The sequence below is a fragment of the Rhodamnia argentea genome, chromosome 9 (assembly GCF_020921035.1).
Source record: "Rhodamnia argentea isolate NSW1041297 chromosome 9, ASM2092103v1, whole genome shotgun sequence".
NCBI lineage: Eukaryota > Viridiplantae > Streptophyta > Magnoliopsida > Myrtales > Myrtaceae > Rhodamnia > Rhodamnia argentea.
Window position 1 is genome coordinate 2,931,244 of NC_063158.1, and position 19,326 is coordinate 2,950,569.

A 19,326-nucleotide genomic window follows, 5' to 3' on the forward strand; every position below is an offset into this window, starting at 1 on the left:
TAGTGAGGAGAAAACTGCATGAGAGTGGGAGCACTCCATCTTCCACAATGTATCTTTGCATGCGGATTCTTCTAGGAGCTAACTTTTTTTTGTTCGGTCAAATTCTAGGAGCTAATTAAGATGCAACTTTATGACAGTTTTATGTATTTTCCATTGCAAAGTTTTTCACTAGCCGAGATTTTACACTAAAAAAGAATATTTTTCATTATTGTCGAGCTCCGTTGAAGTTCGCCTCCCGGATCTAATCTAGATTGAGGACACGTGTCGGAGATGACGCTTGCCTTAATCGGCCGGAAACGAGTTTATCCCGCAAGCACAAGTGGAGATAGACTCGCCCAAGGAGGCTATGTGAAGCCTTGAAGTAATTTGTTCATCTCATTGTAATCTGCCGACATGCCCTTTGATCGATTAAGTTTTATCAATAAGGGTGAAGAAAAAAAGAACGTGTATAGAAAAAGATAATAAAAACAAAATGAAATCCATCGTTGCGAAAACCAAACTCGACATGAAATATTTCATGCAATCAAATAATGTTTGTGTTGTTGTTTGATCAAATAAAATAATTATATTTAATATTGGGAAATAATTTAAGTCTTACATTTAATAAAATTGAAATTACAAAAATGACATTAGAGTATGGCCAAAGTTTAATACTATGTCGTTTTAGCGACCTCTGTGACGGCTTCAGCTGTCGTGTTTTCGCTCTCTTTCTTCTTGGTCTTCTTCAGCGTCTCGCGCAAGCTTCTACTTTTTTACTCTCACTGTCGCTCAAAGCTTCGCAGCGAAGCTGATGAAAGATCAGATTTTTCGAAACCCCAAACACGTCCGATTTCTCCCGCTAACTCCAAACCTCCGTCTGCATATATATACTGGCTTTCTCGACGCTCTCCGCGATCATGCGTCCCCCTTTTTTAGCGACAATCTCTAGCTATTTCGCTTGATTCCCCTGCTCTCTTCGGTGTTCCCCCTGTCAGCCGCTGTCCATTCTCGGAAACCCCGAGGAATTCTCTCTTCGAGGTTCGTCTTCATCTCTTCCAAGAACGTGTTGCGGTTTTTGTCGTTTTTTTTTTTTTTTTTGGGTAATGCTCGGCTCTGTTTCGTGTGTTTTTCCTTTTCCCCCGACAATGTGGAGGCGAAAGCAGAAGAAACCCGCGGAAGAGTCGACGTTTTGCAATTTGGGTTTTCTTGTTGGGTCTTGTTGCTTAAGTCAACCAATGGGTAGGAACTTGTTGCTGTGGCCTACACGGAATCCATCGTCTCTTCAGTGTTGAGTTCGTAAGCTTCGTCGCTGTCGTGAGTGGATTAATCTGTATGTGTTAGTTAAGCAGTAGATGTTAATGGCAAAGCCTTGGAGGTTGATACATGTCGAAGGACTCGGGAAAGATGATCGCTTGGACTGAATTGTAATCTTCTATTTGCATTAGCGCTGATTTTGTTGCTCTGGCGAACTTTGGGTGATTTTGCATTATTATTTCTTCATTTAGTTCTTATTGCCTTTGACCTGTCGTTGTCCTGATCTGATGCTTATTTACTTTGTCGTGCCTTTTTTGGTTAGCATGGTGAGAGTTAAGGAGGAATACGATGTGGTGGCGAGCCCTTCATTTTCTAATGGCAGCTGCGACTCGTATCTTAAGAAATCACCGTCCACTTTATGGTACTTTTGGAGGTTTTAGTCTGCTTTTTAAGTTCCGAGGCCCTGTATCGGTCCTGCCTCTGGTTTTGTTAATCATTCAGTAATGGAGCAAGCTCAAAACCTTCTGACTGCAGTTAGGATCAAGTTAATTGGACATTAATATTCAAAATCAGCATGCAATGAAAACTGAGGTGCACACTTGTGATTTGTTTGCATCAGCGTGATATCACCCATTATTCAACAACAAGGCACATAAGTTGTTTGTTCAGAAGCATAACAAATGAACTGCTTTTCCCTTTCTTGAATGAATTGGGCTTCATGTTCCCTTTTGATGTGGCATTTGATTTGACTTTAGGAGGGCAAGTGGTCCAATAAGGCGTTCAACAAGAGGAAGATGGACAAAGGAAGAGGTTAGTTCGGGAACAGCTTCATTTTGATTCCTCAGTAAAGATAGTTCGAGTCCAAAGCCTTTCACTAGAGAAGATAGACCAATTAGGCACATAAAGCTTATGGTGAGAATGCCAATTGTGCATAGTCAAGCAGATTAGGCTACTCTGTTGTTACTGTAAAGGGTTTCATTCCCTCCAACTTCATATGACAGCAGAACATACTTCTTTCTCAGAATCTTCCCCTTCAACTGTGTATTGCCATGATGTTTTCTCTCTAGAAGAGTTCTGAAGCTTTCTAACTCCAGCTACGCTACAATTTGATATGAGCAGGACAGATTTCTTATTGCAGCGGTGCAAAAATTTGATGGCAAAAATTGGAAGACAATAGGTTAGTGTTACCCTTCCCTCCCTCGTGACTTACTCGATTTTTTGCACAAGGAAGTGCTAGTTCTTTTTTTTAGTGGAGCAGGACCATCAAGAGATTTGTAATTGGCGTCATCAGAACTTGATTAAACGTAATATGATGTTGTAATTAAGCATGGTTGCTCTGGTTGTTTTCGTGTGTTACCAGCTGAACGTGTCCCTGGTAAGACAGATTGTCAGTGCTTGCATCGCTGGCAGAAGGTTCTAAATCCTGGTGTTATTAAAGGATCTTGGACAAAGGGGGTAATCTCAAATATATATGCTTTTAGTAGCTTTTCGATATAATACTGTATATTGTCAGAGAAATCAAAATGACTTGCTTCCTCTTTCTATTTCAGGAAGATGATCTTTTAATCAATTTGTTCAAGCAATACGGCTGCAAATGGTCGCTGATTGCAAAAAACTTTCCTGGTCGCATAGGCAAGCAGTGCCGAGAAAGGTGAGCTATCACCGTAATTTCAGTTTAGTTTTCCTTTTACCAGATTGAGACTCTTCGTCGAAAGACCTTTTTTTTTTTTTTTGTTGGTCGAAAGACGTTAATATGTAATAATTGTTGTTAATTAATTATACTTAAATTTGTGTGCTTGTTAGAGAGTATTAGTGACTAAGCAGCTGCTGATTCTATCTTTAGGTGGACTAATCATCTCAATCCTTCAGTAAAGAAGGTTGCCTGGACAGCAGAAGAGGAGTCCATTCTTGCTCACTACCACCATGTTTATGGTAACAAGTGGGCAAAAATAGCAAAATTTCTTCCTGGAAGGTACATATAGACAGTGAATGATTACCAGTGGCCAGCCCCCACAACATTGTTGCAATCACTTGCTTTAAAAGAAAGAGAAAGACTACTTTGAGATGATAAACATCAAATGGTTGGGTAATTTTTTCAGTGTTACTTCCATAACACTTAAATGGTGCTTAAAATGCATCTGGTTAGGAGCTTCATAATCCTGATCAGCTGTTGTCCATAGTTTCACTGCATTCGTTCTTGGCCTTTCGGACAATGACCTGTTGCGGCCATTGTTTTGCCTTTTTCACCCGATATCTGCACATTTCTAGTGCCTACTGGAACATTATGAATCTGATGAATACCCCATCCCCTTTCATATCCAAAATTGTTCGGTGAATTTTATGCATGTGCTATTTAAGGGTCTCCAAAAGGATTACGGGGTATTGATATCTTTCACACTGGCAGGACGGACAATGCCATTAAGAACCATTGGAACTGCTCGATGAAGAAGAGATTGGGTGCAGGAACTGGCTGTATAATGGAAATGTCTGATGATTGCTCTGGATTTTGCGGTCCAGATGTTAAGGCAGATTGCTTGATGGTTAAATTGGAGCGACAAAGTCCTGATGAAATCACTTCTGTTGATCAGAGAATGCATCTGGACTTGAATAGAACTTGTTTCACCGACTTCAGTCCTGTATATTCTCATGGTGGTATCAAGGATTCAGAAGCAGAAGATTGGTGGATATCACCTCCTTGGCATTCAACAGCAGGGTCAAATAGCATAGCATGTCCAATTGCCAATCCATTTCATATGGCGACTGCTTTTTCTCAGGATGCTGATAACAATTCTAATGTTTCCGTTTCCTCACTGGCTGATCCTTCAAGCATCGGTGCATGTTCAACTGTTGAGTTAACTCCTAGTCCTGTCAAAGTCAATATTTCCGTTGCTTCCCATAGTTTTGAATCACCTAAAAGGATAAGAGTAGGTGCTACTAGTACAAAATGTGGTGATGATCCTGGATATTGTTGTTGGTCTTTCTCGGAATCCACAGGTGTCATGGACTTCACTGGAGCTGATAAGAGAAATGACGTCGGTGACACATTATTGTCGGCACTTCAGCCAAGAGATGCGGTCACTTTGGTTGCAAATAATGGTTTCATATGTGTAGAGAAACAATGTAGCCCATCAAGGAGTTTATGTTACCTTTCCACTCCCTCTAACTCGGTGAGCAGTGTTAGTGTCAAAAGTTGGAGTCCAGAGTTGTTTTTGAGGAACTTGGCAATGACCTACAAGAACACTCCTTCCATCATAAGGAGGCGACGCTCAAAGAAATCAGGTGATGCTTCTTTCTCGGGCTCTGCTAGCACGCCAGCATCGATGGTATCAAGTTCTCAAGACAAGGAAGGTGGTAGTGTACATCTTCTGCATGTAGAATGAGGTCTTCCATCGAATTTTCATAATGCTACAATTTCCACCGCTGCTAAATATCTGGGGAAACACCTAGAACATGCCTTCGACATGGAAATGGATACGGCTGTTCCCTGAACGTGGAAGTTAATGCCAATCGCGCATTCCCTGGAAATGAGTGAGCAATTCAATGATGTTTCACTAGTGCCGAGCATTACTATCATGCCAACAAGCTCCAGGACGGGGCCTACAGAAGAAGATAGCTATATCACTGATAATATCTTCGTCTGCATCCATTTTGTAGCTTACTTTGCTCCATGAACTTGTTTCCTGTTAGTTTGACTCTCGGTGACGACAATGGCACAGCTGTGTGTATAACGTGGCTCTGCTACTTCAATTGAAAACAAGTACATACAAAACAGATTTCCCTCTCTACTGCTGTAACTTCAAGATTGCCTGGACTGGCATTTTGTAAATGATGACACTTCAGCTCTGTCAAGGAATAAAAAGTAGGAAAATTTCGCTATCACAGTTCTTTAGGCCCATTCTTTCATGTTTTGACTTGATTCCATGGTTTTTGTCCTGTGATTTGTATTGTTTTTAATTGCCCGTCACGGTTTTCCCTTGTGTTAGTTTGGCGGGCACTCTGACTTGTTTGTGGCCTCGGCAGGCCGACAAGCTCATGAGACGCTAACCATCAATTTCGTTGGGGGTGTGTTTGGACAAGTCTTGTCGTGGCCGATCAAAGGTTCGCCAAGCCGAGCCACAAATTCAATTAAGGGTGTTGGAGTTAGAACATATTTCATTTAATGATTTAAAGGAAAAGTGCACTAGAAGTCTTAAAATTTATCACGAAAGTGCAATTAAATTCTAAAACTTTAAAAAAATGCAATCGATTTGAAAATTATTCAAAGGGCACATCCCTTCTCAGCCCGGCTTTCTCCATTGATCAAGACCAAGGGGTGACAGCTTCCTGCTTCAGAGGAAGCACCTGCAAACAAACATTGATGGCGCAAATGAGATTCTCCATCCATATGCCTGCAGCAGCACGGAACAAATGAAACACATCCAACTTTCTCCTTCTCGAGAAAGGTTTAAGTCTATCTACAGCTGTGTCAAGTAAATGAAGCGTGTCATCCTTTTCGTACTCATTACCTAACCCACCATGTGTGCGCGGGTCCTTGATCCCATGCTTCGTCTCCACCCAAGCGTGACCGTCGGCTCAATACCCACTCCTCGAAAAGCAGGACTTCTTATGAAACCTGCAGGACACCATTTTTCGCCGTTCTTTTCATGTCAATAATTTTCGATTATAATTAATTTGATGAATTTAATTGATAAAAGGTAAAAAGATTTATGATTTAATTTATAAAATTAAATATTTAGAACTAAATCGATAAAAATACACTAAATTTAAAATTTTTTAGATAGTTTTTCTGTGTTCATCATCAAAACAATCACTTGCTTTGTCCTAAGATGCTCTAATGCAGAAGCTGTCCTCGTTGTCATCATTAATTTGGTGGTTGAGCCTTCCAAGTTTTCCTTTTTAACTCCTTCCTACTTTTGATTCGATGCCATCCCCTTTTTGCATCATCTAAAAGGTGATTTCTTATGTCCCACATGGCATTGAAACAAGCAAAAGCGGAATCCCGAAATACCGATCGGTCGGTCGGTCGGTCGGTCGGGTGTTCGAACTGAACGCGGACGGCAAAACCTCATCTTTTTGCACTTGCGATTCGCAAATGTCATGTAACATATACATGTATGTCAAATGATTCAAAATACATTTTTTTTCTTTCCCCTTTCTATAAGAAATTACTACACTTTTAATGGAGCACTCTCAAAGCTAGCGGTTTTCTTTTCTTCTGGAGAAATGGGAATCATCATTATCCTCACTTTGAGGGGGTCCCTGTGGCATATTGTTTGCCTGGAGGTTGCACCAATCTCTTGTGGGCAACTTTTGATACAGTATGCTTCTTGATTTCACACGCCAACTCCTTAATTTTTAGTTTGTTGACATCCAAGGTTGATGTTCATTTTATTTCTCCTATGGTCCTAACTAGGGATGATACGAATTTGAAATGGAATGCATTAATTTGGGATAAACATGGGATAACTTGGAAGTTATTAAAACCTAATAAAAACAACAATAAAAGGTGAATATCCTGTGATTGCATCGTCACCTGGCAAATGGGTGACCGGATTGGTGTTTTAAATTACGATAATGACATATTTCGTAAATCTGTATGTTTATATTTGTAATTATTTGGTAGACTAGTAAGGATTTGGATTGCTTAACATTGGAATTTTCGTAGCATGCGTGATATTATTTAAATCAGGCCGTCTAAATGAAAATGAATGGTTTGATTTGAGCCACGTCATATGGTGAAGGGGAGGAAAAAAATGTTGGCGAGAATTTTTTTGGGGTTTAAAAAATTTTGAATTCATGACGTGGCTCAAATCAAGCTGTCCATTTTCATTTGGACGGTCTGATTTGAGTAATGTCACGCATGTCTTAGAAAATCTCAATATTAGGCTATCCGGATCCGACTGTAATCAACAAAGGAAAAATTTCGACCCGAAAAAAGAAAAGGAAAAGGAAAATTGGAACACCCTATTTGGAAAAAAAAAATGAAGAAGCGATAACCACCCTTGATTGGATAACGATGAACCATCATCGTCAGTTACACTTGTCCCATCGATGACTTTTTTTTTTTTTACAGCTCCGAAATTTGTCTTAAAAACACTTTGTGGGCCAAATTACTCGCTTTATTCTCATTTCTCGTACTTGTTTTTACACGAATCCAAGAAAAAGCGCGCGAATAGATTCATCCTCCGGCTAGCTCGACTACAACGACAAGGAAACAAAAAGCCGTAAACTTGATAGATATGATCCCGTCTCTCTTGTCTCTCTTTCTCTCTCACATGCGTTTTGTACTTATCCCCAACACCCGCAGAATTGCTTCCTTGATTTGCTCAGACTCTCGTCACCTCCCACTCTCCTTTTAAATGTTCAAAAGGGACACGCATTTAACGCATTCTTGATTTGCCCTCTGCTCTCGCTGAAGAAAAAAACCGAACTTCGGCGATTTGATGAGATGGGTCCGCCGGGAAAGGCCGTTCTTGTGACCGGTGGGGCTGGTTTCATCGGCACCCACACTGTGGTTCAGCTTCTGAAAGATGGGTTCAGGGTCTCCATCATCGACAATCTCGACAATTCTGTCCCCGAGGCCGTCGATCGAGTTCGACAGCTCGTGGGTCCTGAGCTCTCGGAGAATCTCGAGTTCCACTTGGTACTTCCATTTTTTGAATTTTTTGTTCGGTTTCAAGGTTTGGTGGATTGGGTGTTTGTTCGTTTGTCTGTTTGAGGAAGGGAATGTGGGAATTGAGTGGAATTTGAAGTTTCTGGCGTTTGGCTTTGTGTTTCACTGAGGATCATGTTGTCTGGAATTAGAACAGAGGTTGAAGAAGATGAGTCAATGCTATGTGGTGTCAAAGTGAAACGGTGAAATTTTTTTTCCTGACTGCCTATCAATGCTATGTGGGGTAAATTCTGTCCGTCTGCGCTAGTTACTTCGTAGGAATTGGGGAATCAATTGGTGAAGATGTAAAAGGATGTAGTATTCATTCAGTTTAAGTTTATGAGGTCCACAGTATGGTGGAGTGGACTTTATAGAGCTCACATTGTTCCTACTCTTTGCGCTTGTTGCAGGGTGATCTCAGAAACAAGCAGGATTTGGAGGATCTATTTTCTCAAACCGAGTATGTACGCCGTCCTTGATCCTTGCTCTCATCTTTGTCCTTGTCCAATGGCCTCATTGGTTCTCTGTAAACTCAAGGTGATTAAACCCTTCCTTTTTATTATTTTTCAATGAAACAGCTTTGATGCTGTGATCCACTTTGCGGGGCTGAAAGCCGTTGGGGAAAGTGTAGCAAATCCTCGAAGGTATTTTGACAACAATTTGATCGGGACAATTAATCTGTACGAGATCATGGCAAAGTACAACTGTAAGAAGGTCTGTTTGACTTAGCATATGAATACTTGTTATTGTTGTTTCAGTTGCTTGCTTGACATTCGTAAAGATAATGTCTATAATTAAGTGAAGCAAATAACCGTGGCCCAAAAGCCCCATGCAGAACAGAAATGACTGATTTAATGTGCTTTGAGCCATAACTGTATGTTCGATGGCATTTTACCCATCATCAAGAAAAGTTTGCCTGCATGAAACTTAGAAGGGCAATTCCACTGTCATTGTATAAGATCCACTCTTGCTTCATGTCTTAATGATCTCATAATGCGCATGCATAGATTAATCATTCCTATTGAGGTATGAAAGCTTTTATATACTGTGATAGGACAGTTGGATCGTGAATGGCTTTGGATAATTTTTTTTTGCCCTTCCTTTATGCTTTTCTCAGACCATGCCTTCAGCTGAGTTTGCTAAATTATATAGCATTTTCCAGTTTTTTAAAATGAAGAAATCAGTGTCTCCCTATTCTAGTGTTGTCATTAGAAGAGAATAATTTTATCATCTGCTATGCCCTCCCCTCTGCTCTCATATGACAGTAATGTTTTTGGGGTGCTACAGATGGTTTTCTCCTCATCTGCGACTGTGTATGGTCAACCTGAAAAGATACCTTGTGTTGAGGATTTTCAATTGATGGCCATGAATCCTTATGGGAGGACAAAGGTGCGCTACTATTTTGGTCAGACTCATTTGTCCTTTTTGTGCGGGGATGATTTTGTTTTCTGCATGCTGAATATGGCTTCTATTTTTTGACCCCTTTCATGCACTTGCTTCTCGATAGCTTTTCCTTGAAGAAATTGCTCGTGACATTCAAAAGGCTGAACCTGAATGGAGAATTATACTGTTAAGATACTTCAACCCGGTCGGGGCTCATGAGAGCGGCAGAATAGGCGAAGACCCTAAGGGAATTCCAAACAATCTCATGCCTTACATCCAACAGGTGGCTGTTGGCAGACTGCCTGAACTTAATGTGTATGGTCATGATTATCCGACAAGGGATGGCAGTGCAGTACGTTAAGATCTGTTCTCAGTCAATTATTTATCTTCATCGAATCATTGCCCTAATTCATTGTTCTTCTTAAGTATGCACCTACTCATGCCGAAGTGACTTGTTTTAATCAACAGATCAGAGACTACATCCATGTCATGGATTTGGCAGATGGTCACATTGCAGCTCTGAGGAAGCTTTTTACAACAGAAGATATAGGTGATCTTCAGATATTCTTTTTGGTTTAATCTTGTAGAGCAATAGCTTGACATCATGTCTTCCAATAACATTCAAGTCTCTACATCTATTTCTAATTAAATGATTTAAGTATGTTTTGTCGTTGTTGGAGACAAGTTATATAGTTTGGTAATTCTCTTGACTATTTTCATAGGTTGTACTGCGTACAACTTGGGGACTGGATGTGGTACTTCAGTCCTTGAAATGGTGGCAGCATTTGAGAAGGCCTCTGGCAAGGTAAGCTTCCTTTAGGTTCCGCAGATCCTTCTAGGCTACTCATTGACATTTTTCCTGCTAGCTTACAGAAAATTCCCATTAAACTGTGTCCAAGGAGACCAGGAGACGCTACGGAGGTTTTCGCCTCTACTGAGAAAGCAGAGAATGAACTCGGCTGGAAGTATGTCCCATACTCTATGCGTTTTTTTAGCACTTATCGACTTGATCTCTCTCCTTTCCCTTCTTCATATGGCCACTTAAAGATGGATTCATGTGATTTGCTTGATCATGCGAAAAATTATTTATGGTCTGTTTCATTCGAAACTTCTTGTCCTAATTTTACTTATGGCTGACAATCATTTCCTCTTCAATATCTCGATGACTAATTTGTTCCTATCCGTCTAAGAATCCATATACTAACTGCCTATGCTCCATGAGGAAATAGTACTTGGTGATGTTCTGTTCTTTCTTTTTGGGTTTACACGACTGTAAATTCGACCACTTATGATGTAGGTGGTCTTAGACAAATACAATTTTCACGGATTGTCTAAGATGAATTGACAATTAAAATCTCCTATGTCGGTTTGTCCTGCTGTCGAGGTGCTAAAATTGGTAGCCATGGACCAAGGAATAGGTCGTGTTGTTCCTTTTCCTTTTGGATCCTAGTCTCGAATATACAATAAGTTTACATCAGGATTGCCTCCATTTATTTCTATTAGAGCAAATTCATAGAAATTGCTTTCCCTGATGAACTTCATGTTTAAGATGTAGATAGATCGATATCGAAGAATGTATTCTGAGTGGTGATTTTTTGTTGCCTCTTTTTCAGGGCCAAGTATGGCGTGGAGGAGATGTGCCGGGACCAATGGAACTGGGCAAGCAACAATCCCTGGGGCTATCAGCCCGAGCCTTGAACAATTTACAGCTGGGGATATACCATTTAGCTGTTTTGCACCTTTAGGGATCACCAAATAAGTGAACTGAATGTCGGCAAAGAACACTCGAATCGGAGTACTACGGCCAGATCACTTTCTGAACTTTGAAATGTTCGCACAAGGACTTACAATTTTCTCCTCATTTCGACTGCAGAGACTACGAGTCTCCTCTCTTACCTCAAAAATAAGAACAAAATTGAAAATACCCCGGCATACAACATTCGCCGTGCCCAAGTTTTGTGCTCAGATGATGAGATTTGATTAGTCCTATTGAACACGTTCTAGCATCAGATGAGTCAGATGACAGATGGTCGAGCCCTCCTCTTGTTTCTTGCTTATTGATTGTTAATGGCAAGTGTGCTGTTCTTTATTTGTACTGTGATAAAATAAGGATGATTAGTCAATAAAAAATAGTTGACGTGAAGCATGTTTCCTTGGGCATCACCTGCCTCGTCTTCCTGTAATTGGTGGACGTGAAAGAACTATTATCTCCTCCGTCCACAGATGAAGCAAGACTTGACTAAAATAATTGACAGAACCAGACTTGTCTCACAAGAGGCAAGAGAGATTTTTGCATGCGACAGAGATTGATGGAGCTTGGACTTCTGAGGGTACTTTCTTCGAAATTGTTGAGGATGTTAGCTGTTAGAATGAGATAAGGACAGACTGATGCTAATGTGGAGCTCATACTAGCTCAACTCTGTGGTCTAGAGGGCTCCACCCCCAACATCTAGGTTGAACTTTGAGGAACCTTCATTTCAAGAAAGGAGCAGTTGAAAGGAATCAATCCATCAAAGCCCTCTCTTTGAAAGTATGATATGGTGATTGCTCCTCCATCGATGGACGGTGCATCTCCGGCTGCTTTCACCCAGCAGCTCCCGACGCCTTCACCGTTCTCGTTCTCAGTCGCCTCTACCCGGTGGACAGTGGTGCCGCCAATCCAGCTCTCGATTCTCTTCCTCCGGTTCCTCGCGCTACTGCTGTCCTTCGTCTCGGCTCTCGCGCTGACGACCCCGCTGAAGAAGATAGGTCAATCTCCTTCCAGCTGCGGCCAGCTTCCTGAATTGATGTAAGAATGAACTCTATCGACGTGTTCATCTCTTGTGCAATTTAAAAGCCTCATAAGGGCTATCAAACTTGAACAGAGTTCGTAGCACAACCTATTGCCAAGTCCGCATTTCACTTCTTTTCATGCGCACTAGGGTATTCGATGCTCACAATTTACTTTCCCCCTGTTGCTTCCTCGCAGGTATTGCTTCATTGTCACCGTCGTGGCTTTCGTTTACTCAGCTTTTCAGCTCTTCAAAGGTGTCTGTGACATTTCCTATAGAGGGATTTTAATCTCAGACAGGTTCTCGGACTACCTTAGCTTCATCCTCGATCAGGTAATGGACATTTTTTGACAGGTCTGAGTCAGTTTCTTGCTATTGCTTCCCTCCATCAAGCAACCCGCGTTTCTTAGCTTCTTCCATATGGCTATGTTAAGGCTGAAATCTTACTGCGTGATGCAGCTGGTGGCTTACCTTCTCATTTCGAGTTCTTCGTTGGGGATACAAGCAATTCAACGGACAGGAAGGGCAACACCACTCTGCAGGGCGTCTGTCATATCCATCAGCATGTCTTTTGCAGTCTTCCTGGTCACAGCAACCTGTGCTCTATTGTCGGGTTACAAGCTTTGTAAGAGAATTATTTGGTGATGGAACAGAATAGTCTGCTTGTGGATGAATTGATGTCTGAGTTCTTGAAGTAACTCTGTTTTTGGTAGACAATTCATTATGAAGGCATCTACGATGCTCTAGGCAATTCTAGAGTATAATCACCAAATTAGTACTAAGTACTACATACTAGCACGAAAATAACCACATAAATTTTGTCAGTCGTACTGAAGCTGTCACTCAGTCGATTGCTCGTGAAGTATTCGAAAATTATCAAAGTAGAATCACTGCGTATTAGTAAATTAGCCTTAACAGCAGTCCATCCATCCTATAATTCCATTTGAAGATAGTATCATTGAACTAACACAATTCAAAGCCGTGCTATGAAACGGCGTGCATCACTTTTAGTAGACAAAAACAGGGTCACCTGTCAACCATTACAATATGCAATAGACTATATGCTAAGCTTGTAGAACGAGAAAAAAAAAAAAAAAGCCCACTATCTTATGGGCTCCAAAGTCCTCTCTTCCTCCCCAGTCATGACAAGCTTGCCCTCGATAAATTCACAAGCAGGAATCTGAACCCCGAGCTGCTTCTGCAGTTTCTTGACGACGAATACTTCAGGCACCTCACATATGGAAACCACATTACCCTTCCTACCAAGCCGTCCTGTGCGGCCAGCACGATGAGCATAGTGAATGGAGTCTGTTGGCAAGTCCAGATTAACTACAAGATCACACTCTGCTACGTCCAAACCTCTCGCTGAAAGCTCATTTGTCACCAGAACACGCAAATCGCCATTCTTGAACTTCTTTAAAGTTGTTGATCTAACAAGCTTACCCAGATCACCATGCAACTCTGCAGCATCAATTCCACGGGCCTCTAGCTTAAAAACAGCATCTTTCAGCTGCTTAGTGTTGTTCATGAAAGCGATCACGGACTTTGCATCGAGCGCATGGATGCATCTTCTCATCGTGTCAATCTTGTGCTGTAGCTTTGTGACACAGTAATAGTGCTTCAAAGAGGGAGGTAGACTTGTAACAGCTGGTTGACCCTGCAAATTTGAGGTATTACTCGAACTTAACGACGGCTTTGACGGATTAACAGGTACGGATATCGGGGCAGAATCAAGCGTCACGACTTTTTCTGCTTGCACAAGCAGCGGATCATTTCCCCAGCTCCTAGCGGCCCTTATAACGGAAAAAGGCACAGTTGCAGAAACCAAGATAGTCTGACGTTCTGCCTGCCTTACCCTTGGAACTTTAGGCTCTCGTGCATCCATGCCGGATCTTCTCCCTACATGTTGCAATATCCGATGCATATCCTCCCGGAAGTTAAACGAAAGAAGCTCGTCGACTTCATCCAAGACCAAGAAACGACAGTCATGGGTGTGAAGCTTTCCAGCAGCACTTATTTCTGCAATCCGCCCTGGTGTTCCGACGACAATAGCTGGCTTATTTTTCTTCAGAGCTTCTTCTTGCCTAGAACGATTTGCACCCCCTACAAGCTGCTGAACAACTTTCTTATCAGAAGGTCCCAAGAGCTTCTCGACCTCCCTCACAATCTGCATTCCTAGCTCCCTAGACGGAGCCACAATAACAGCCTCTATCTCCATTTTCTTCCCATGTTCATCCTTGCAATCAGGAGATCTCTTTCTCAGTGGACCTACTTCCGAAAGTATGGGGAGGAGATACGCCAACGTTTTTCCCGAACCTGTGTAAGATTGAATCACAACATCATGATTCTTAAGAATGGTTGGAATTGCAGCAGCTTGAACATCAGTTGGAACCTTGAACCCTTCAGCCTCCAATCTTTGCAACAACAACGGTGGCAAGCCAAGCTCTGAAAATGATTTCGCATTAAATGGACCCAGTCCTGATTCAAATGGTTTTCTTGTAGCAACTGACTTGAATTCATTGCCACTAAGAGGCTGAACTTCACCCATTTTTTCTTTTCTAAGAGAAGTTTCATACTTAGTTCTGTTATTTTTGCTCCTATTGGTTTTAACAGTTTCACTTTTGGGACCAAGGCTTGCAAGAGTAAGGGGTCCCTGGTTAATTTCAACACGACAGAGCAATTTTCCACTCCCATGAAAGCAAGCAGCCCTAGAAAGAGAGGATAGCTTTTGGCAGGGCAGGGACAGGAGCAGCAACCGTGTTGATGATAACATCGGCATCTTCAACAACACCATCCCCTCCGATAATTGTATGAACTTCAGAAAACCAACCTCAAGAAGCACGGAAAACTCAATCCCGGCTTAACTTTCCTCTCGCACTAGAGGCTGACATGGGAACACCCTAACCCTGGAAGATGAAAAAGGAGATACACAACCAGTACATCTTTGGGGCCTTGGGACAGTTATTGTTGACGGGCAAACTAACTTTTGGGGGTCTTCAGAAGAATGTTTAGTGAACTGCATGGAACAAAATAAGAATAGTTAGAATCACTGCTGACAATGAGGTCATACTGATGCTAGCATCGGTGTCAACGTGAGAACAGTGCGACTCTCTTACCAAAGGTTGGATCCTGAATTTCGCAACAAAAAGATGATCATAGACCCCCTGATACACATCTTGACCGACATGAAAATGGGCCAATAGAGAACTAAAACATGTATGTCATTAGACACATGGTGGCTGATCCAACTTCTAAAAGATGCATGCCCGGTTACAAAAGGCCACGCCTTAGCATCGTGCTTTAAGAGATTGACGTCCCACCGCCAGTAAAAAGCGCACGAAACCTGTACTTCTTATGCCTTAGAACACAAACCTCCCTCCGTAGTCACCGAGACATTTTCTCGAACACCATGAGGGCGTGACGGTTACACGGCGGCTGACGAACTTAAGACGTTAGCCCACCCAACTCGCGAACCGAAAAATCAGCCGCGACGATGTCTCGATCCCCCATATATTCAACTCATTCAACGAGAAACTAAACCAAACGAAACGGTCCCCTCGGTCGGGGTTCAAGGAGTCTATCTCGTGAACATGGAAAGAGAGAAAGCGATAAAAAAGAAAAACGAGCCTCCAGCACCGGCAATGTATTCAAATGCACGAGTGCGAGCACGAGGAACGAACCTGGGGGTGGGTGCTGTGCGCTTTTGTCGGTTGCGGGCTACAATGGAGGAGAAGATTTGCAGCGCGGGTCGCGTTGCGGTGGAGGTGAACGCCGGGCCTGAACGTCGGTCGGACCTAATCTCTTGGAACTGCAATTGCCTTGCCCCCCCCCAAAAAGGAAAGAACAGCAAAGAAAAAGAAATACACAAAAATGACATTTGCAATTAAACTGAAACTACGCAGCAAACGGCGTAGTTTCAGTTTAAATGTAAGTGTGTGTGTGTGTGTGTGTGTGTGTGTGTTTTGGATTTGGATAAATGTATTTGGCGGTGGGATTTTCGTATAATTTATTAATCACTGAGATAAACACATTATGTTACGTACGTACATACATATATATAATACTAAATTGATCGCAAAATCGTAGTCAGATTAGTGTTGATTAATGTGTGCGAGGCTACATCGTTAGAGCCGGAGGAAAATAGTGTAAAATGCCCCCACGTTTATAGAGCTGGGATGTAATAGAAAAGGCAATACCTTACTTTAAAAACAGGTAGGTGGAATTAAGTTTCTGGCCAATAGGTATGCGATCTTGCTGATAAAGAGATTGAGGAGGTTAGGATGCTAGTATCAAAGGTGTGGGGTCGGTTTATTTTTCAGGAGGATGTCATCTCCTTCTTGAGCTCGAGAATTCACTTTCTTAACTTTAAGCATGTGCATTTTCTTTTATCATAAATGATTTTTTGTTGATCGGTCGTTTCTAGCGAATCAAACTTTTGAAAGTCCAAAAAACTAATTCACATAAATTTTTTTACTCAAATAAACGCAGCTTATATCGGTTTTCACAATAAACGAAAAGAGCTTTAATAGGGATATACGACCATATGAATCACGATATTTACAAGTGATGAACATCGCCACAACTTTTATTTACATCGTTTTCGTTATCTTCTTGTTTATTTGCAGATGAAAGTTTTTTTTTTTTTTATAACAGAGGTTTCCCACGTGTAATGAATTATTCCTCGAGGTGGTAGGAGTTTTTGCCAATACCACCGGATAAGTCTCTCAAGACGTGGTCGCTAGGAGTCGAACCTGGGATCTCATTAGTTTAATTGTCTAAGACTCGGATGTCTCAGCAACTTGTCCAACGTCTCAGTGGCATTTGCATAGGGAAGTTGCCACGTCTTTATTTGGATATAAGTGATGTAGTATGCGTTGACGGGTGAAATCACTTGACTCAGCAGCAAATAGACTATCTTGACCATGATTACCCAAATGCCACTTTCCCTCTCAATGATGAGCCGCTCACTCTGTCCGAAACCTTAAGGGTGGATTGGATCGGGCAAAAAATCATCCGACTCAAATTGATCAATTTAACTCGTTTTGATTCATTTGCACATAATATAAATTTAGTGACCCATACCCAACCCATCTTATATCCAACACATACCCGTCCCAACCCACATTGTTAACTCACTTTCATATTTAATCAAATTCAAGAAAACTCATAAGCAAACCGAGGTAAAAGCGAGAAGTGATCGAGCGTAAGATCAAGTAAGGGTGAAAGAGAGAGAGAGTCATAGAGACGAATTGAGTTTAAGTTATGAACTCATTTTTTAAACTTATTTATTACTCATTTAACAAATATAATTCCTCAACCTTGAAGTATGGATTCTAACCCCCAAAAAAAAAAAAAACCATGGAGTATGGATATATATAATTGACTTTGAGAGGACTACGTTGGTCCAACGAAGAGATGACAATACATTGGTCCCTGCTCAAGCGACCACAGGGTCAACGTCCTTAACCCTTTGAGCTGTCCATCGTGATTGTCATGTGTCGGAAGCAATTTCTACACGGAATGAGGTCAACATCTTCCTCAGTAAAGATCAAACGATGTCTTAGTCGTCAAGAATTGTTCAAAACGTTATAAATTCATTATACAACGAGGCCTAATAATTCGATATTTAATCCTAAGTTTTTTTAAAGATTTGTGAATATAATCATTTCGGCCAATTTTAATCGAAAATCATTGACATGGACAACGACCGTCCGACGTGATACGGTCGACAATGGACATTGACCGGACCGACACATTAGCGGTTTCTGGTCAAAATTGAACGAAATGACTATATTCACAGGTGACAAAGTTGGTTAAATTGAAAAGTTTAAGATCGACAAATCAGCTTAATACAAGTATCTTTTGGGCGATTATTTCATGCAAACTAGCCATTGGTTTAAGTATCTTTTGATTTATTTAGTCTTTTTTAAAGTTTGCATCCATTCCATTCCATTGCTTGGCGAACTCAATGACGAAATTGAAAGGCGTGAAATTCTTTCGCGAAAAGGACAGGCGATCGTTTCCCACCATATGCAGCGCAAAAAGATCTGTGAACACGTTGACGTCTTTGGGAGTATTGCTTGGAACATCACCCTCTGGTGCTGATACATAAATTAATGAAAATTATGGATGATGCTGATTGAAGCAAGGACAAAGAAAAAAAAAGTAATTAATTAACTTTGCAATTCTATTTAGAAAAAAAAATCATGAAAAAATTCTCAAACTATGCCCACTATAATATATTTCCTCTAAACTTTTTCTTTTAACATCCAAAATCCTACACTATGCTCATTGTGAGACATTTACCCCAAAATTTCTAACCGTGATATAAAAAACTCCAAACTTGTACCTATGTGATACATTTACCGTCCATCATGATTCCTTCGGATAATTTTTTAGTCAAAATAATGTCATTATTATTTCACTTAAGCATATCAACACCGTTTCCATGTAAACAGATTTTTAACAATCCTCATCAATGGAACTTTAACGTAAGGTGAATGTGCCACACATGTACAAATTTAGGAATGCAATTTGCTTTCAGGCATCCATGTAGGCAGAGTTTTAGTAATTCTCATCAACAAAACTTTGACGGAAGGTAAATGTATTACACATGTACAAGTCCAGGATTTTTTGGTGTCTAGAATAAAGTTTAGGGTAAATGTGCCCTAATAAGCATAGTTTGAAATTTTTTTTTATGGCTTTTGCCTTATATTTATGAAAAGAAGAATTCCACTAATACATGGGTAAGTTTCGACAGTGCTTCACGTATAGAAAGGACGGTTTGCTAGGAAGCTGAAAGCAACCTTCGGTTTTGACAACTCCTCAAAGACGATGTATCGAGGTTTCAATGCCCTATTGACTTTTTCATCCTCAAAAGAGTTCCGTTCTCGGCAGAGCAAAATTTGACTAGCGAAAGAAAAGGATGTTCTTTTTTAGGTCAAGAAGTCATAAAATAAACAGCATAGAACCCACCCACGCATGGCGTAGTTGTTTGAGCTTGAGCCCCTCTTCCTCTCATGAAAGGTTGGGGGTTCAAAACTCATGGTCGCGCTCCGTGATTTAAGTGGGGGGCCCGGCGGTGGGTTGCTAGGCCAATCCCCCTCCATGTATAGTCACAGGTTGGCCCTCGGGCCGGACACTGGGCAAAGTCCGATGGGGCCGGTGGATCTTGAATTATCAAAAATAATAACAATAATATTAATAAACAGCATAGAACTAAAAAAAAAAAACCACTTTTTAATAAATATAAATACGAGTATAAGAATTATCTAGTAAAATTACTTG

The 19,326-nt window shown here is 41.1% G+C and overlaps 4 protein-coding genes across 10 annotated transcripts; 3 read left to right on the plus strand and 1 right to left on the minus strand.

The window, feature by feature from the left end:
• Window positions 1-700: 700 nt before the first annotated feature.
• LOC115737119 lies at window positions 701-5,117 on the plus strand. Of its 3 annotated transcripts, none has more exons than XM_030669101.2 (8): window positions 701-1,017; window positions 1,556-1,666; window positions 1,989-2,043; window positions 2,353-2,410; window positions 2,594-2,688; window positions 2,784-2,884; window positions 3,077-3,205; window positions 3,638-5,117. In XM_030669101.2, the coding sequence occupies exons 2-8, from the start codon at window positions 1,557-1,559 to the stop codon at window positions 4,611-4,613; spliced, it is 1,524 nt and encodes a 507-aa protein (XP_030524961.2). In that variant the 5' UTR covers window positions 701-1,017; window position 1,556; the 3' UTR covers window positions 4,614-5,117. The 3 variants fall into 3 exon arrangements, with proteins under 3 accessions (XP_030524961.2, XP_030524962.2, XP_048141773.1); XM_030669102.2 differs by having other exon boundaries at window positions 1,556-1,654; XM_048285816.1 differs by lacking the exon at window positions 701-1,017 and adding an exon at window positions 1,083-1,403 and having other exon boundaries at window positions 1,556-1,654.
• A 2,262-nt stretch (window positions 5,118-7,379) lies between these two features.
• On the plus strand, window positions 7,380-11,140 carry LOC115736958 (bifunctional UDP-glucose 4-epimerase and UDP-xylose 4-epimerase 1). Of its 4 annotated transcripts, none has more exons than XM_030668873.2 (9): window positions 7,380-7,876; window positions 8,296-8,345; window positions 8,464-8,599; window positions 9,173-9,274; window positions 9,393-9,620; window positions 9,737-9,818; window positions 9,991-10,073; window positions 10,142-10,233; window positions 10,882-11,140. In XM_030668873.2, exons 1-9 carry the CDS (start codon window positions 7,682-7,684, stop codon window positions 10,964-10,966), a joined length of 1,053 nt encoding a protein of 350 aa, XP_030524733.1. In that variant the 5' UTR covers window positions 7,380-7,681; the 3' UTR covers window positions 10,967-11,140. The 4 variants fall into 4 exon arrangements, with proteins under 4 accessions (XP_030524733.1, XP_048140958.1, XP_048140959.1 ...); XM_048285001.1 differs by having other exon boundaries at window positions 7,383-7,876; window positions 8,296-8,349; XM_048285002.1 differs by lacking the exon at window positions 7,380-7,876 and adding an exon at window positions 7,911-8,088 and having other exon boundaries at window positions 8,296-8,349.
• A 124-nt stretch (window positions 11,141-11,264) lies between these two features.
• On the plus strand, window positions 11,265-12,822 carry LOC115736959 (CASP-like protein 4A4). The gene is made up of 4 exons (XM_048285003.1): window positions 11,265-11,598; window positions 11,699-12,056; window positions 12,237-12,372; window positions 12,499-12,822. The coding sequence occupies exons 2-4, from the start codon at window positions 11,806-11,808 to the stop codon at window positions 12,682-12,684; spliced, it is 573 nt and encodes a 190-aa protein (XP_048140960.1). The 5' UTR covers window positions 11,265-11,598; window positions 11,699-11,805; the 3' UTR covers window positions 12,685-12,822.
• Window positions 12,823-12,968: 146 nt separating this feature from the next.
• On the minus strand, window positions 12,969-15,850 carry LOC115736957 (DEAD-box ATP-dependent RNA helicase 47, mitochondrial). 2 transcript variants are annotated; one of them, XM_030668871.2, is made up of 2 exons: window positions 15,720-15,850; window positions 12,969-15,055 (listed from the first exon to the last, which is right to left on the minus strand). In XM_030668871.2, the coding sequence occupies exon 2, from the start codon at window positions 14,831-14,833 to the stop codon at window positions 13,142-13,144; it is 1,692 nt and encodes a 563-aa protein (XP_030524731.1). In that variant the 5' UTR covers window positions 14,834-15,055; window positions 15,720-15,850; the 3' UTR covers window positions 12,969-13,141. The 2 variants fall into 2 exon arrangements, with proteins under 2 accessions (XP_030524731.1, XP_030524729.1); XM_030668869.2 differs by lacking the exon at window positions 15,720-15,850 and adding an exon at window positions 15,156-15,605.
• Window positions 15,851-19,326: the final 3,476 nt, after the last annotated feature.

Bases quoted from the DNA above. Each gene is read 5' to 3' on its own strand.
- LOC115736957 (XM_030668871.2), bottom strand. From the start codon at position 14,833: ATGGTGTTGTTGAAGATGCCGATGTTATCATCAACACGGTTGCTGCTC.
- LOC115737119 (XM_048285816.1), top strand. From the start codon at position 1,363: ATGTCGAAGGACTCGGGAAAGATGATCGCTTGGACTGAATT. The intron at 2,044-2,352 runs GTTAGTTCGGGA...TGATATGAGCAG, and splicing joins GAAGATGGACAAAGGAAGAG to GACAGATTTCTTATTGCAGC. The intron at 2,885-3,076 runs GTGAGCTATCAC...TTCTATCTTTAG, and splicing joins GGCAAGCAGTGCCGAGAAAG to GTGGACTAATCATCTCAATC.
- LOC115736959 (XM_048285003.1), top strand. From the start codon at position 11,806: ATGGTGATTGCTCCTCCATCGATGGACGGTGCATCTCCGGCTGCTTTC. The intron at 12,057-12,236 runs GTAAGAATGAAC...GCTTCCTCGCAG, and splicing joins GGCCAGCTTCCTGAATTGAT to GTATTGCTTCATTGTCACCG. The intron at 12,373-12,498 runs GTAATGGACATT...TGCGTGATGCAG, and splicing joins TTAGCTTCATCCTCGATCAG to CTGGTGGCTTACCTTCTCAT.
- LOC115736958 (XM_030668873.2), top strand. From the start codon at position 7,682: ATGGGTCCGCCGGGAAAGGCCGTTCTTGTGACCGGTGGGGCTGGTTTC. The intron at 8,346-8,463 runs GTATGTACGCCG...TCAATGAAACAG, and splicing joins GATCTATTTTCTCAAACCGA to CTTTGATGCTGTGATCCACT. The intron at 9,275-9,392 runs GTGCGCTACTAT...GCTTCTCGATAG, and splicing joins ATCCTTATGGGAGGACAAAG to CTTTTCCTTGAAGAAATTGC.